Consider the following 15,152-nt stretch of genomic DNA (forward strand, 5'->3'; position numbering starts at 1 on the left):
TCACGCCACCCAAATAGAATAGGGACCGTACTCATACTAAATAGGTAAGAAATATAGTTTTCAAGATGTTTAAAAAGAAATGTGCTTTAAGATCTTTGCATGGTATAAAAGCTTATTTGTTTACACATAACTATAAATAGGTAAGAAATATAGTTTTCAAGATGTTTAAAAAGAAATGTGCTTTAAGATCTTTGCATGGTATAAAAGCTTATTTGTTTACACATAACTATGCATGCTGGTAGGCTATGAAGTTACTGTATTTTTCTGGAAAGTAAGCGCCACGTATTTATAACACGGCTCTCATATTTCAGGCTGGAGGGAGCAGTTCCCAGATACTCTGGTGGATGAGCCTGTCTCCGTTGCTGACAGCACTGAGAAAATAAAGAAGAGATACCGAAAAAGGAAAAATAAGCTTGAAGAAACTTTTCCTGCTTATTTACAAGTAATATTTTGCTTTATATTTTATTATATGAAGTGCAAATTTAAGAAATGTATTGTTTTTTCTTTAAATGCTTGTTTTTGTTAACATTCTACTCATTCTGTGTAATTTTTCACTGATTCCCATAAATGTCATTTACTAGGCTCTATCAAAGAATGAATATTTGTTTTTTTCTGTGCTTTGATTTTTTTTTTCTTATGACGGGATATGTGTATATGCGTGTGCACACATGTGATCCCAGGGATTAGCATGCCAGAGCCTTGTAAACACAGGTAGTTATATTTCAGTGTACTATGTCCAGCTTTTATAAAGTTTGTCGTCCCCCCTCCCCCCCCCCCCCCCCCCCAGTATAGTGTGCTTTTGTACTTACTTATTCTTTAACATGGAGTCTAAAGGGTTGCACTTAGATCTTCATGTTTATGCAGCAGGCACTTTAGCTACTGAGTCCCTAGACTCCTGACTGCATGCTAGTCATGGAGCGCAGCCTTAGGTCTGTCAGAGGTAAGCAAGCAAGCATGTGTGTTTGGAATCTCGCATCTGCTCTCCTTCTCCTTTTTATTATCGTTGTTGTGTAGGTGGGTGTCTACTATGGTGTAAGCATTATGTCAGATAACATGTTTGGGAGTTCTCTTCTCCACTGTGGAATCTGGCTGTCAGGCTTATGTAGCTGCTGTACCATCTCACACAGCACACCATCTCCCTCTCTGCCATAGAGTCTCAACCCTCACCATTTTGGCCTCTCTGGTTTGCCATGAGCCTCAGGAATCGACTTGTATCTGCCCTCCCCCCATCCCTCTCTCCAGAGTCTCACTATGAATCCTTGGCTCACTTGCAGCTTACTATTTAGGCTACGCTTGTTGGGGTAAAAATTCGCTGGCCATTGAGTTCACAGAGATCTGTCTGCCTTTGTCCTCTGAGTGATAAGATTAAAGACGTGCACCTGGCTCTTGACTTTTTTTTTTTTTTTAAGTTCTGTTGGTCATATAAATAATATATATATTCTGCTAATCTGATTTTTAAATGGATAAAGTAATCCTCTATTATAAAACTCTTCCCCTCATTCATTCATACAGGTAGTTTCTTATAACCTTGCTGGTCTTGAAACCCTTGGTTTCATGCATCTTGGCATGCACTGTACTAACTGAAGTACATCCCTAACTACTAAACCTGCCTTTAAAAGTTTCCTGACAATTTAACAATAACAAAAGCAGCCTAATTGTGTGTTTTTAACAAGATAAAGTGAAATGCTAATCTTTTTTTTTTTTTTATTTCATGTTTATGGGTGTTTTGCCTCTAACTATGTCTGTGTACCACATCATTGTTGGTGCCACAGAGAGCAGAAGAGGGCATTGGATTCCCTGGAACTAGATAGAGTTGACCCCCCATATTATTGCTGACTCTTTGGAAGAACAACAAGTGCTTTTTAACCACCGATCCATCTCTCCATTTCCAGCCCCATGTTAGCTTTCTAATAGAAACATGTGGCACATCAATGAACTGGGTTCCTTAGATTTGTAATAACCAGGATAGAATGCACACTTGGCACCCTTACCTCTTTTCATGACATTCTTTTTTGGGATTTACTGGGGAGATGGTCTGCTCCTTCTGTGGATCTTTTTGTTACTTCCATATTGAAGAAGCTCCTTTAGCTGACTATCAAAATTTGGAAGCGAGTTGCTTGCAGAAGAGCATTTAAATATACTCTGTCTTGGTATTCTTTCCTTCTCTGCATTTCTGTTTATGGGTTTTTCTGTGTGTGTGTGGGGGTTTGCTTAATTAGTTTTTGTATTTTGTTTATTTTTAAAGATAGTTTTAATGTAGCCTGGATAGATCTCTTGATTGATATGTAGTCGAGTTTGATCTTGAATTGCTTATCTTCTAATTTCTATTTAGCTCTGTAGTGGTAGAATTAACAGTCAAGAGCCAACATGTCTGGTTTTAAAGGGACTTGTAAAAATTTTGAATCTAATCTGGTGAGATGGCTTAGCCAGGTAAAAGCTCTTGTTTCTAATTCTAATGACTTGAGTTTGGTTCCTGGAACCACAGTGAGGAAGGAGGAAACTGACTTGTACAAGTTGTCTCTTAGACCCACATATGCACCATATGTGCATGAATCATGTGTCTGTAAGAGCTCCTGGCCTAGGTGTGCACTCTTGTGGTTGTGGTTCATTCTTGAAGTCATTCACAGTCTAGTTGAAAACCACATAGAGCTTCTTGTTCACATAAACTAAAGTCTGAGAAACTCACCAGTTCACCTGAATACTACAGATAACTATCAAGAAAGTCACCTTGAGTCATTAAAGTTTTATGAATGGTTGTCTCAGGTTATGGAAGTTTATACTTAAGAGACTATACCAGCGATTGTTATCCAAATAGTCAGTATGTTTCATAATTTTCAGCATGCTTCATTATTAGAGATTGTAGCCTTGTAGATTTTAAATATAATTTTCATAGTGGGATAGCTTATTCATTTTAAAACTGAAAAATTTTAAAAAGATACAAGATTTCTGCCAGACTTCAGTCCTCTGTGTGTGTGTGTGTGTGTGTGTGTGTGTGTGTGTGTGTGTGTGTGTCTGTCTGTCTGCCTGCCTGTCTGTCTGTCTGTTTGTGTGTCTGTGTCCATGGAATTACAATAGAGAGCTCAGAGGACCATATCAGATGTTAGTCCTCACCTTGCATCTTGTTGATATAGCTTCTTCTTGTCTGCCGCTTTATTGTAACTTATTAGCTGCTCATGAGTACATGGGGATTCTCCTATCTCTGCCTTCCATCTTGCCATAGGAACACCGGGCTTGCTGGCATGTGCTATTTTGCTGATACTTGGATTTTAGGGATTCTTTTTCAGTTTTTCACACTAGTGTAGTGAGCACTTTCAGTACTTTTCAGCCCTCAATGCCCTTTCTAAAGTTGGGACCATTAACATTGTCCTTGTTAGGTTTTTGTTGCTGTACAGCATAACCAGAAACAAGTTGGGAAGAAAAGGGTTTATTTCAGCTTAAACCTCTTAGGTCATACTCCATTGCTCAGGAGGCAAGAACCTTGATGCAGAAGCATAAAGGGACATACTTACTGACTTACATTCCATGGCTTGTCCAACCTGCCACAGCCTTATAGCACCCAGGACTACTGGGTGCCACTGTGTGGTCCTGTTCTTAGTGATCTGGGCTCTCCCACATCAGTCAATCAAGGAAATACACCACAGACTTGTCTCCAGACCAATTTGGTGGTGGAGGTCATTTTCTCAATTGAGGTTCCTTCTTTCCAAAATGACTGTAGCTTGTGTCAAGTTGACATAAAGCCAGCCCCAACCATTTCCTATGTGTTTTCTCCCACCCCAGGAATTTTGTTTAATTAATTTATTTTATATTCTTACAAAAGTCATTTGGACATTTTGTTTCAACCTTCTTCATAACCTTTCTTTCATAATATGGATCTATATGCTTTTTAATACTGTTTATGTGTGCTTGTGCAAGTCCATGACTGTTCATGTCCTGTGTATCCCCGGCACAGATGTGGAGGCAGAAGACAATTTACAGAAGTCAGTTCTCCGTCCACTGTGTAATTCCCAGGAATTGAATTGAGGTTGTCATGCTTGGTGGCAAATGCTTTTATCTGCTGAGTTATCTTACCAGTTCTCTTTATGTGCTTCTAAAAGTCTACGTTTTGGTGTGTGTATATACTGCAGAGATAGATTTTACCTCACATTTGTGAGGCCTGAGTTTCAACTTCCAGCTTCAACCCCCAGTGCTGTGAGCAACAACCACCTATGACCCCACTCCTTTTGTAGCGTGGGTGTCTTATCCATCTACTTTTATGGACGTTGCTGCTATTTTTACTTAAGCGTTTTGGGAAAAAAAGTACCCGAACCTTCTGTTTATGGGTTTGTGGCAGGTAAATGATAAATGTTACCAGTTCCTGTATACTCTCTGGAGTCCTTTATCTAGAAAGGCAGTAGAAAATATCCAAATTCAGGGTTTCTGGGTTGAAGCAAATGAAGGGGAGTCCTGAGGTCCTCTTTTTGTTTTCTCTGTTGACCTCTGTTCTGAGGAGTTCTGAGAACTCACCTTGAAGCACCGGCCTTATCCACTGTTCAGGATGGTCTAAAGTTTCTCAGATTCATAGTGTAAGCCCTCCATTGTGGCATACTTCACCATGAGGTTGCTGCACCTAGACGTGAGCAGATCTGGAGCAGTGGTCAGAGTCTCGTGGTATCCTTAGTAGGTAATTCACAAATACTGTCAGCAGTCATTAAACTGCCTGTGCCTGTGCTATGAATTAAAGAGTCAGCAACACTGTGCATGAGTTTTAAAATTGATTGTAGATTAGTCTCAAAAATAGAATTATTTTGCAGTTTCTAGAAACACACGCAACACAATCGTGTTTTTATTTGTTTAATTTTGTTTTGGGGAAATCTTTGCAGTTTCTTGAAACACATTCAACATAATTGTTTTTATTTGTTTAATTTGGTTTTTGGGAACTCTGTCAAATTCAGTTAACACAGCATATACAGAATTGATAGGATCTTTGTGTATTTTTATCTTCAGTTTTTGTTAAATGTAAACCTTTCCTTGTCAGAAACATGACAGGATAATATAAGCTTTATAGAATTTAGCACTAATAATTTTCTTATATGTTCATCTTTGTTTAGGAAGCATTTTTTGGAAAAGATCTTCTAGATACCAGCAGACAAAACAAGCTGAGTGTAGATAATCTGTCCGAAGACGCAGCTCAGCTTTCATATAAAACAGGTTTCATGGATCCTTCCTCAGATCCGCTGCTGTGTTCATCATCTGCTTCAGCAAAACCTGGGACTCAGGGTATGTAGACTAATTCACGGTGTTTTCTTTATGCCATAGGCCATTACTTTCTAGTCATTATAATGCTCATACGTACTTCTGTTTGACCTTATGCATTATTAAAATCAACTTTATTAAAATAAAATTTATATTCAGTAAATGTAGCTTTTTTAGTGGAAAGTTCTATAAGACTTCTCAAATGGCTTTTCAAGTTTTCCTACCAGAGTAATAATCACCAAAATCAGTAGTTTGAGAGAAAACTTTCAGTTTATACTTTATCCAGGACAATATCAGTTACAAAACCCAAAGAAGTGCTACTGTGTCAGAGCTGCAAAAAGACTGCCCACAGTTGGGGATTGTTTGTAGAAACAGTGGCGTATCTACATACAGTTCTCATTACTGACATGCTGTGCCAGTTCACTGTTGTGAGAAAGGGCTCTCCAGTGCTGTGCATTCTCTTTATCATCACCTCTGACTGCATGATTATCAGTCATGCCTATCAAACATGTCTTCTAGCTGGCCATAGTGCTCATGCCTTTAATGCCAGGACTTGAGAGGCAGGGGCAGGCAGATCTCTGAGTTCAAGGCCAGCCTGGTCTATGTAGTGAGTTCTAGGATAGTCAGAGATACACGGTGATTCTTTGTCTCCAAAAAAACCCTAAATACATAAATTATATCCCTAGTTATTCTTACATCATGGTTGAATGAAGTTGCTTCTGGTTGAGAACCACCATGTAAATGAATGACTATTAGGAATAGCACTTGCTTTGAAGTTACAAGGCTAACATTTGATCCTGAGAACCCATATTAAAATGCCAGATGTGGTGTTTATTTATAATCCTAGTACTAAGGAAGTAGAAGCAGGAGACTTCTGAGGTTGTCCTCCACTCTACACATGCACATGCATACACACAGACACATAACACTACCCACACACGTTTGTGCACACACACAGAAACATACACACATAACACTACTCACATACATGCATGTGCACACACAGGCATATATATACACATAAACACTACTCACATACATACATGTGCACACACAGGCATATATATACACATAACACTACTCACATGCATGTGCACACACAGGCATATATATACACATAAACACTACTCACATACATGCATGTGCACACACAGGCATATATATACACATAACACTACTCACATGCATGTGCACACACAGGCATATATATACACATAAACACTACTCACATACATGCATGTGCACACACAGGCATATATATACACATAAACACTACTCACATACATGCATGTGCACACACAGGCATATATATACACATAAACACTACCCACACACAATGCATGTACAGTGTTTTAAAAACATAGTCACGAGGGAGGCTGACGATGCAGTTCAATTAGAATCTTTGGTGTCATTCATGAAGCATTGCGCTTGTTCCCTAGCACCTCAAACTGGACGTGTGGCCTCTACGCCTTTGGAGAAATAGAGTCAGGAGAATCAAGTTCATCCTCTCTTATGTTAAGAGTTCAGAGGCAATCTTCATAGCATGAGATCCCTGCCTCATTAAGAAAGAAAGCGAGGAAAAAACACATTAAGTATTTCGATCAAGAGGTTCTGAGAGCTTTGTTGGGTTTGTAAGAGTTATGAGTATAGTGTTTGTCTTCCAGGCATTTGTCAGCTATAGTGTGAAGTTATTTTGCCATTTGTTAGTCTTTATTTGTGTACGCTCTTGTAGGATGAAGTCTGAAGTAGAAGTGTAGTGAATACTGACTTTAGGTGTTAGGAGAAAGCTTTCTTCACCCAGCATTGTCTGTCTGTGAAACACAGCTGTCTTTCTTGTGCTATAACTTTTACATCTGGAAATACAAGTGCTGATTTCATGGACTTGAGTACCCAGAGAGCTTTGTCTCTCTAGGGCTGTCTTAGATACTGTGGACAACCTGTGCAAACTTTTACTTTTTCTCTGATTTCCTTGAAATATGTGCAGACAGTCTTACCTTCTCATGGGCACATAAACAACAAATCTGCATCGCCATTAACGAAGAAGGAAGGAAAGACTGAGCAGGTCTTTCCAGGTTCACACAAAGATATTTTATGTTGTTTTAAGTACCCACTAGTTCTTCATACATTTTTAGCATTGTATAATAACTGGGTATTTCAAAGTATATTTTATAAATATTATGACACATGACTTGAAGAGTTAAATTGAAGTTACTTGCACTTGAATTTTGTGAGGATAACTTCTGATAAGGTGACGGGACAGATTTTGATGCAAGTGTTTTTCCATAAAACTTGTTCAGAGGTGATGATTTTCAGTAAAGCAGAGCTTAGAAGAAAATATGAAAATAGCACTCATTTCAAAAAAGAAATGTATTTTCTTTTCTGTTAAGCTACTTTATGCCTTTATATGGAAAGTTTAATGCCTTTTTGAATATTTCATTTCACATAGCCTATCCAGTAATCAAAAAAGGATGCACTTTTTATTTTTATTGTATGTGTTTGGATGTTTGCCTGAACATACTCGTGTGCATTGTGCATTGTGTTTGCAAGTGGTGCCTATGGAGGCAGGAGCAGGGCACAGGTGCCCCGAGGCTGAAATGCATCTGAGCTGCCATGCGGACGCCAGGAATGGAACCTGGTCCCTGTGAAGCGCAGCCTGTGCTTTTACCTGTTGAGCCATCTCTCTGGTCCCAGGATGGACTTTTAAAATCCTGCTCTTGTAAAATTTATGAAATAATTTTATATAGTAGGATTTCATTACTTTAAACCCAACAAAAGAGGTTATTCAGTGCCCTAGAAGCTAAAGCCACTGAGTTTGATTCTAGAACCCATGTCAGAGAATTTGGCATGGCTATAGACGCTTGTAATCTCAGCACGGGAAGGTGGAGATAGGAAGACACCACCCCAAACCCCCAGGGCTTGTTGGCGGCTGCCTAGCCTACTTAGCAAGCTTCAGATCAGAGCCAAGTGCTCTTAATCATCTCCCCAGCTCCATGACGTGTGTGCATACGTACATGTGTATGCATGTATGTATTTATGTGTATATATGTATATAGATATTTTAAAGGTTTATTTACTTTTATGTATGTAGATATTTTGCCTGCTTGTATGTTTTGTTCACCATATGTGTGTACTGCCTACAGAGGCCAGAAGAGGCTGTTGGATCTTCTAGAACTGGAGTTAATGGTTGTTAGCTGCCATGTGGGTACTAGGAACTGTACCCGGGTCCCTTGCAAGAGAAAAAGAAAAATGCTCTTAATCACTGAGCCATTAACACAAAAGTGTTATTTTTATGCCATTAAAAATATTTTGCCTTTAGTTAAATTAACTTGAAAGCTTAAAAGTTTTAAATGTCTTTAGCTGAGTGGCTAAATTAAGAGAGATGCTCTTACTAAGAGTCCCACTGTTTTACTGCTTGATTAGGTTAGAAACCCTTAGAATAATCCTCTTTTCCCTTTTCCCTTTTGCACATATCTGTGTGTAGGCTTGGCTCCAAAGTCAACTTCAACTACTTCGCCTTTTCTACCATGCAGTGGTAACTTCTGTTACCTGGCGCTCACACTGCACACGGTCCGCAGTCTTCTAGTGGCCTCCACACGCCGTTCCCTCCCCGTTGTTTGGCTTATGTCTCTCGGTATTCCTGTACTTCCCCTAAACCTTCACAGCCTACTCCTCACTTTCTTCAAAACTGCCCGGGCTCGGAGTATCCGCTATCTTCATTTCTTCATGCCCTTCTGTGTTGGGAAGTCTTCCCTGCCCGTGGCCTTACAGCGATTTCCATGTTCCTTCAGTGTCTTTTGTTTTATTTAGGTCTTTATCCTTTGTTTTATTAAGGTCTCTAAATGATGGAGAAATAAGAACCAACAATGGGACTGATCAGGAAAACAATTGGCAAAATTACTTGAATTAGCAAACTTCTCTCAATAGTAACCCTAAATGTAAATAGTCTTATTTTGTTTTGAAACAGAATGTCAGTATGTAGCCCTGGCTTACACATAACTTACTGTGCAGACCAGGCTGGCCTCCAGCTCTAGACAGTCTTTTACTTCTAGTTGTTGCTAAGCTGATAACACTAGTTTGATTCCTAAAAGTCATATAGTCAACGGAGAGAACCAATTTTTGCAAGCTTCCCTGTGACCCCCCCCCCCCACACACACACACAGACTGAGACATGGGCATGTTCCCCTTTCCCCTATATACTAAATGTAGTTATTTTTAAAATGAGCATTAACAAACTTTTAACCAAATTAATCAAAAATGAGAGGGAAAAGATCCAAAGGAACCAAATTAGTGATGATAAAAGTGAGGTTTTGGTGGTGGTGTTGACTTTTCAGGAGAGGCTTCCTCTATGTAGTCCTGGAACTCACTTTATAGACCATGCTGGCCTCATACTCAGAGATTCTCCTGCTTTGCCTCCCAAATCAATAGAACATCGACAACTTAAACATATCCTAGAAAGCAAAGTTCAACATCTCTTTATGATGCCTTAATCATGAAGATACTAAACATGGGACAAACCTCAACATTACAGCTTTTACTAGGGAAGCTCTAGTCAGCACACAGGATGAGGTAAACTGAAAGCACTCCTTCTGAAGCCAGTAGCAGGCAAGAATAAGTGCTGTCTCCACTTTTCATTCAGTCTGAAATGTTGAGTAGAGAAACAAAGATAAGCAAAAAACAACCACCCGTAGGAAAAAAAAGAAATTGTTATTAATGGTTAATCTAATCCTTTACTAAAAGACTTTATCAGAAAACACTTAGATTTGATACTTTCAGCAGAGTAGCAGGAATCAAAATCTACACACAAAAATCAGTAGCTTTTCTATATGCTAATAACAAATTTGCTGAGAACTAAGTCCTGTTTACAGTAAATTAAAACAAGCATACACAGGCATCAGCCTAGCAAGCAGATAAGGGGCCTTCACAGTGGAGGACTTTGGAGACGACACCAGTAAACAGAAGGACATCCTGTGGTCATAGACGGACAGAGTGAGTTAGTTACTACTGAGAGAGAATGACTTTAACTCCCAGAAGTCTGTAGACCTTTGCACTGTTGAGGTCCCAGAGCAGTTCTTCCAAGAAGAGAAAAGAAATCAACTAACAGCACAAAACCCCCAAATCAGCAGCACAGTGGGCACTGCACACATAGCAGTGCTGTGGTGGAGCTGCCTACCATACCACAGCACTGGATCCATGGTGTGCTGTGGAGCCAGGGCAACGGAAGTAAGATCCTGGCACAAAACACAGGCACATGGAACAGGAATGGAGCATAGCATCCAGCAATCAACCCATCCAGTTATAATTACCTGAGCTTTGACAGTTGTCCAAAAACAAAGCTGCATATTTGTGTGTAGAAAATGAAACTCAATTTCCATCTCTCACTGTAGAAAAAAACAATTAAAAGTGAATCAAACAACTTACTGTATGAATTGAAAAGGTCTGCTATTAGGAAAATACTTTATAAAGGCATAAGAAAGGAAGTTTTTGAAAAAATGACACTAATGACACAGAAAATTCATATATAAAAAGTAATGTTGTGTGAAATAAAAACGGATCTTCACAGAATAGGAAATGCCCAGTAGAGTGAGGAAATAGCCTTCAGAGTTAGAGAAAATTTTTGTCAACCGTGTATCTGATGGAATTATTACTATACAGTCTCCATAAAGAACTAAAAGCTAAATTCTAACCCTCTTCCCCCAGAAATCCCAAGTTAGTCAATCAACAGGGAAATGACTTAGACAGTTTCCAAACTAAGAAATATCAGTGATTGATAAATGCCCAACATCCTTATCCATCTATAAAATGCAAATTATCTGAATATGTTGTCACAGCTGTTTAATCCAGCACTGGGGACGTAGAAGCAAGCAGATCCCTGTGAGTTCAAGGGCAGACTGGTTTTTAGATTGGAGTTCAGGACAGCAAAAGCTACTAACTGAGACCCTGTCTCAAAAAACGAGAGGTAGGGCCAGAAATGCAGGTTGGTGATGCTGAGATTCCACCTGTTTCTCATCAGAATGACAAGGATATGCTCACTGACAAGGATACAGAAGAGATGACACTAGAGACTGCTGGTAGGAAGAGGAGCTAGTCAAACCACAGTGGACATCATCCTGGAGGCTTCTGCAGAAACTCAAAGCTAGTATAAGGTTCCAACTGTGCCACTCCTCAGTGTATACCAGACAGAACTGAAGTCAACTTACCACAGAAAGGCTTGCACATTCATGTTAACATAACCTCATAATACTAAAGATGCGGAAGTAGGCTGGTGTCCATCAAAGAAAACATTAAACATGCAGGCATGCATTCACATGCATATAATGGAGAATAAGGAAACTGAAATCATATGAAGCAAAATAACTCAAGAGAGTAAAAGACAAATGTCACTTCTTTTTTTCAATCCAGAATGTACACTTAGACAGTGCATGCATGTATATGACATGAAAGTCGGTGGGGTTTGTGTAAGGTAAGAAAGGACTCTAAAACTAGGGGGAGGTGGTTGCAAGTTTAATAACAAACACATCATGTTTCCTGTGGTGGAACTAGATTGAATATCACTCACACAACTGCTTCTGTATAGTGCACGCACATAGAGAGCATACGGGAGAACATGGGGACAGAAAGTACCAGCTGGTAGACGGTGACGTGAGCACATGACACATTGTTAATGTGTGAAAGCATAGTACACATATATGAAAATGTTTCAGTATAAATCATAATTTTATATGTTAACAAAAATTAAAGACTAAAAGAAAAACTAAATGTAACAAAATCTATTTGTGGCCAGTCATTTCTAGAAATGTATTTTTCTGCCTGTTTTTCAAATAGGTCTCTCAGGGCGTTTTATACTCCTTACTTCAGTGTTCTTTGTGAGAAAGTGAGCCTTGTGAGGACAGGCCATTTGTTAACAGTCCCATCTTGTCCCAGTGGCTTGGCCAATGTCAGTAGACACAGTTCATTGGTATTAAAACAGTCTTGGAGTAAAAGAATTACTTTTCATGAGGAACCTGACTTGCGCTTTACTAGAAATGTCAAAATACTGTTTGTTTTTCATGTTTTTAAACTGACCTTTTTTTTTTAAGAGATCATTCTTAGTTGTGCCACTAAGTAATGAGTTGCTTTTTATTTTTATTTTATAAGATTTTGATTTTATTTTTATAACTTAAAAGTTTTTGTTTTTTATTTCATTTTGTCAAAATACATCAGTCTGGAAAACAAATTCTGAATTTTTAATGTTTTGCTAATCAAAATATAAGTACCTTTACTTTTAATTCTTTAAAGCCATTATGGCCTTAATTTTTATCCCTGCCACTTGCCTCAGCTGCCGCTGTGGTCTAAATACTTAGGACGTTTTAGAGTTTTGTTTCTAGGAAAATACTTAATTTTCATATACTTACTATATTTAGGTACTGCTGATGACCCATTAGCTGATATTTCTGAAGTCTTAAACACAGATGATGACATTCTTGGAATAATCTCAGATGATCTTGCAAAATCAGTTGATCATTCAGGTATACATGAATACTGTTTGCCTGATCTCTGTTCTGTGATTTGAGAGGTGTATGGATGTGGAAGACGTTTATTTTTTCTAGTAACAGAAGTGGGTTTGGTGTCTTGTTTTTTTTTTTTTTTTTTGGACTGTGTCAAAGAAGCTATTATTAACCTTCCTTGAGGAGGGGACATAGCAAGTGGGCTTATTTCTGTCACCTTTCTAATTGCATCAGATTTAAGGCATGTTGCCTTAAAGGTCTTGGTGTACTTTCTCTTTTTGTGTGTTTTCCCTTCCTTCCCACTTCCGTGGTAATCATCCATTTTATCTGGTTTGGGTCTTGTAGGTCTTGATTTATGCACTTTCCAGGTTGGGAGCTCCCCCTTCCCTTTGGGTAAGAACTGAGCGGTGGATGGCGCTGACTAGAAGTAGTCTTTCTTAGTAGAGCTCTCAGCCGGAGCAGCCTGAGGTGCATGCGTGGTTATTAGTAGTGCTAATGTGTCACTAATCCACACTTTGCGTTTCCTTTCTTGTGTTCAGCTAAAGCATAGTGCTCTCAATGACTTCCTTAATAATTTTAATGAATGGTTTTATTGTTACATATTGCATATTATAGTAGTTTGCAATATTACCTGAATAATAGTTTCTAATATCAGATTAAATAAAAAGACTAAAAGTTAAGACTAATGGTATTAAGAAAATATGAAGAACAGATAGTAGGCTACTATTATTAGATGTTATAAGGTGATGAACATAACTTATACTTTTAGAATTTAGCTGTAAAATGTTTAAAATAATTTATAGTTGAAATCATTTTTAAAGATGACTGTTAAGCTTTCATGCTGAGTATACATCTTTGAGTTATTTTTGCTGAAACCTGTCATTCTGTGTCCCATGTTTCACCACAATACCACTGTTTTCCATGGTAGAAAAGTTTTTCATGAAATGGCCTCATACAGGAGTTTAAATTTTGCAAATATTGCCAAGTCAAAATTAGATTTGTTCTTTTGTTCTTAGGGAAACAAAATGTATTTACTCTGATGAAAAGATAACTTTGGGTATCTTTATATAAACATATAGGTACAATGTAGCTAAATTTAATAATGGCCCATATACACATTCATTCACATCCCAGGGTTGTGTGTTAATACAGATTGGCAGTATTGGCCTTTTTGTGCGTGTCATGGACTCACCTTCTCCTTTATTTAACTTGTTCTTTTAGATATTGGCCCCATTGCTGATGATGCTTCCTCTTTGCCTCAGCCAAGTGTCAGTCAGAGTTCACGACCATTAAGTGAAGAACAGCTAGATGCCATCCTCAGTCCTGAACTAGACAAAATGGTCACAGATGGTAAACTATTTACCCTACATCTAGGCTTTCTAAAAGACTTGAGTAAATATGACTTTCAAAGCTTTCTGCATGCAATTTTATGTTTGGACTTGCTTTAATAATTTTTCTATTAATTAAATGGAAATTTAAGTCATATATTGAATAGGTAATTATTAATATTCCTTTTATTTTAGGAGCAATACTTGGAAAGTTATATAAAATTCCAGGTATGCTTTTATTCTGTTGTTTTCATTTATAAAAAGATGGCCTTCCTTGTAGAATGTTCCTAATAATTTTCATGTCCTTTCTGTGATTACTTTACCCAGAGCTTGGAGGAAAGGATGTTGAAGACTTGTTCACTGCTGTACTTAGTCCTGCCCCCACCCAGCCGGCTCCATTGCCACAGCCCCCTCCACCACAGCCACTGCCAGTGCACACTCAGGGTATTCTGTTACTTTTTCAGCATGATTGTGTGTGTGTGTGTGTGTGTGTGTGTGTGTGTGTGTGTGTGTGTTTGCAGGTAAGTGTGACAATGTGCACACAAGGTCAGTCTCATGCAGTGTTCCTCAAGAGTAATCTACTCTTTTGAGTGTCACAATGACCAACTTTATTTACTTATTACTGAGTGTGCAGGATATATATGCTCAAGCTTGTGTGTGCACACAAGCAAAAATGCTCTTCATGTGCTTGTGCGTTTACACCCCAGCATGCACGTCTAGGTCAGAAGGTAATGTCCAGGAATCAAGGCTCTTCTTCCACCACATGGTTCTCAGAGATTGAACTCAGGCTGTCCAACTTGGCCAGAAGGGTTTCCACCCGCCAATCCATCTTACTGACTCATTTCCAGGATCCCATTAACTTTTTACAATTTATTTTATGTGTATTCATAGCTGTTGAAAGCATACATTCTGGGACACATGGAGAACAGGACAGCTGCAGTAGGTTCATTCCCCTCATCATTTTGGTCTTGGGGCTCTAACTCAGGTGCTGAGGCTTGGCAACAAGCAGTAACTTTATTCCCTCAGCCTTCTCACCCTCACTGCCTCCAGGCCTCGGTTTCTGTGTTCTTCACCCTCTTTACTTTTTGATATGTCTCCCAGCTTCAGC

At 38.7% G+C, this 15,152-nt stretch overlaps 1 protein-coding gene across 26 annotated transcripts in view; it reads left to right on the plus strand.

The window, feature by feature from the left end:
• Kmt2c (lysine methyltransferase 2C) overlaps positions 1 to 15,152 on the plus strand; it is a 214,730-nt gene that overhangs the window by 144,646 nt on the left and 54,932 nt on the right. For 17 of the 26 annotated variants that reach the window (XR_015686283.1, XR_015686284.1, XM_087659632.1 and 14 more), the window contains 7 exons: positions 312 to 442; positions 5,088 to 5,256; positions 12,633 to 12,737; positions 13,062 to 13,109; positions 13,938 to 14,066; positions 14,240 to 14,272; positions 14,372 to 14,488. Coding sequence is in view for 24 of the 26 variants with exons in the window: in XM_087659632.1 (XP_087515758.1) it covers positions 312 to 442; positions 5,088 to 5,256; positions 12,633 to 12,737; positions 13,062 to 13,109; positions 13,938 to 14,066; positions 14,240 to 14,272; positions 14,372 to 14,488 (732 nt within the window). In the remaining 2 variants the exon portion in view is untranslated. The remainder of the gene's footprint in view (positions 1 to 311; positions 443 to 5,087; positions 5,257 to 12,632; positions 12,738 to 13,061; positions 13,110 to 13,937; positions 14,067 to 14,239; positions 14,273 to 14,371; positions 14,489 to 15,152) is intronic. The other 9 variants (XM_087659639.1, XM_087659654.1, XM_087659642.1 and 6 more) reach the window with 2 other exon arrangements.

Source organism: Rattus norvegicus, chromosome 4, assembly GCF_021556685.1.
Source record: "Rattus norvegicus strain SHRSP/BbbUtx chromosome 4, alternate assembly SHRSP_T2T, whole genome shotgun sequence".
Taxonomy (NCBI): Eukaryota; Metazoa; Chordata; class Mammalia; order Rodentia; family Muridae; genus Rattus; species Rattus norvegicus.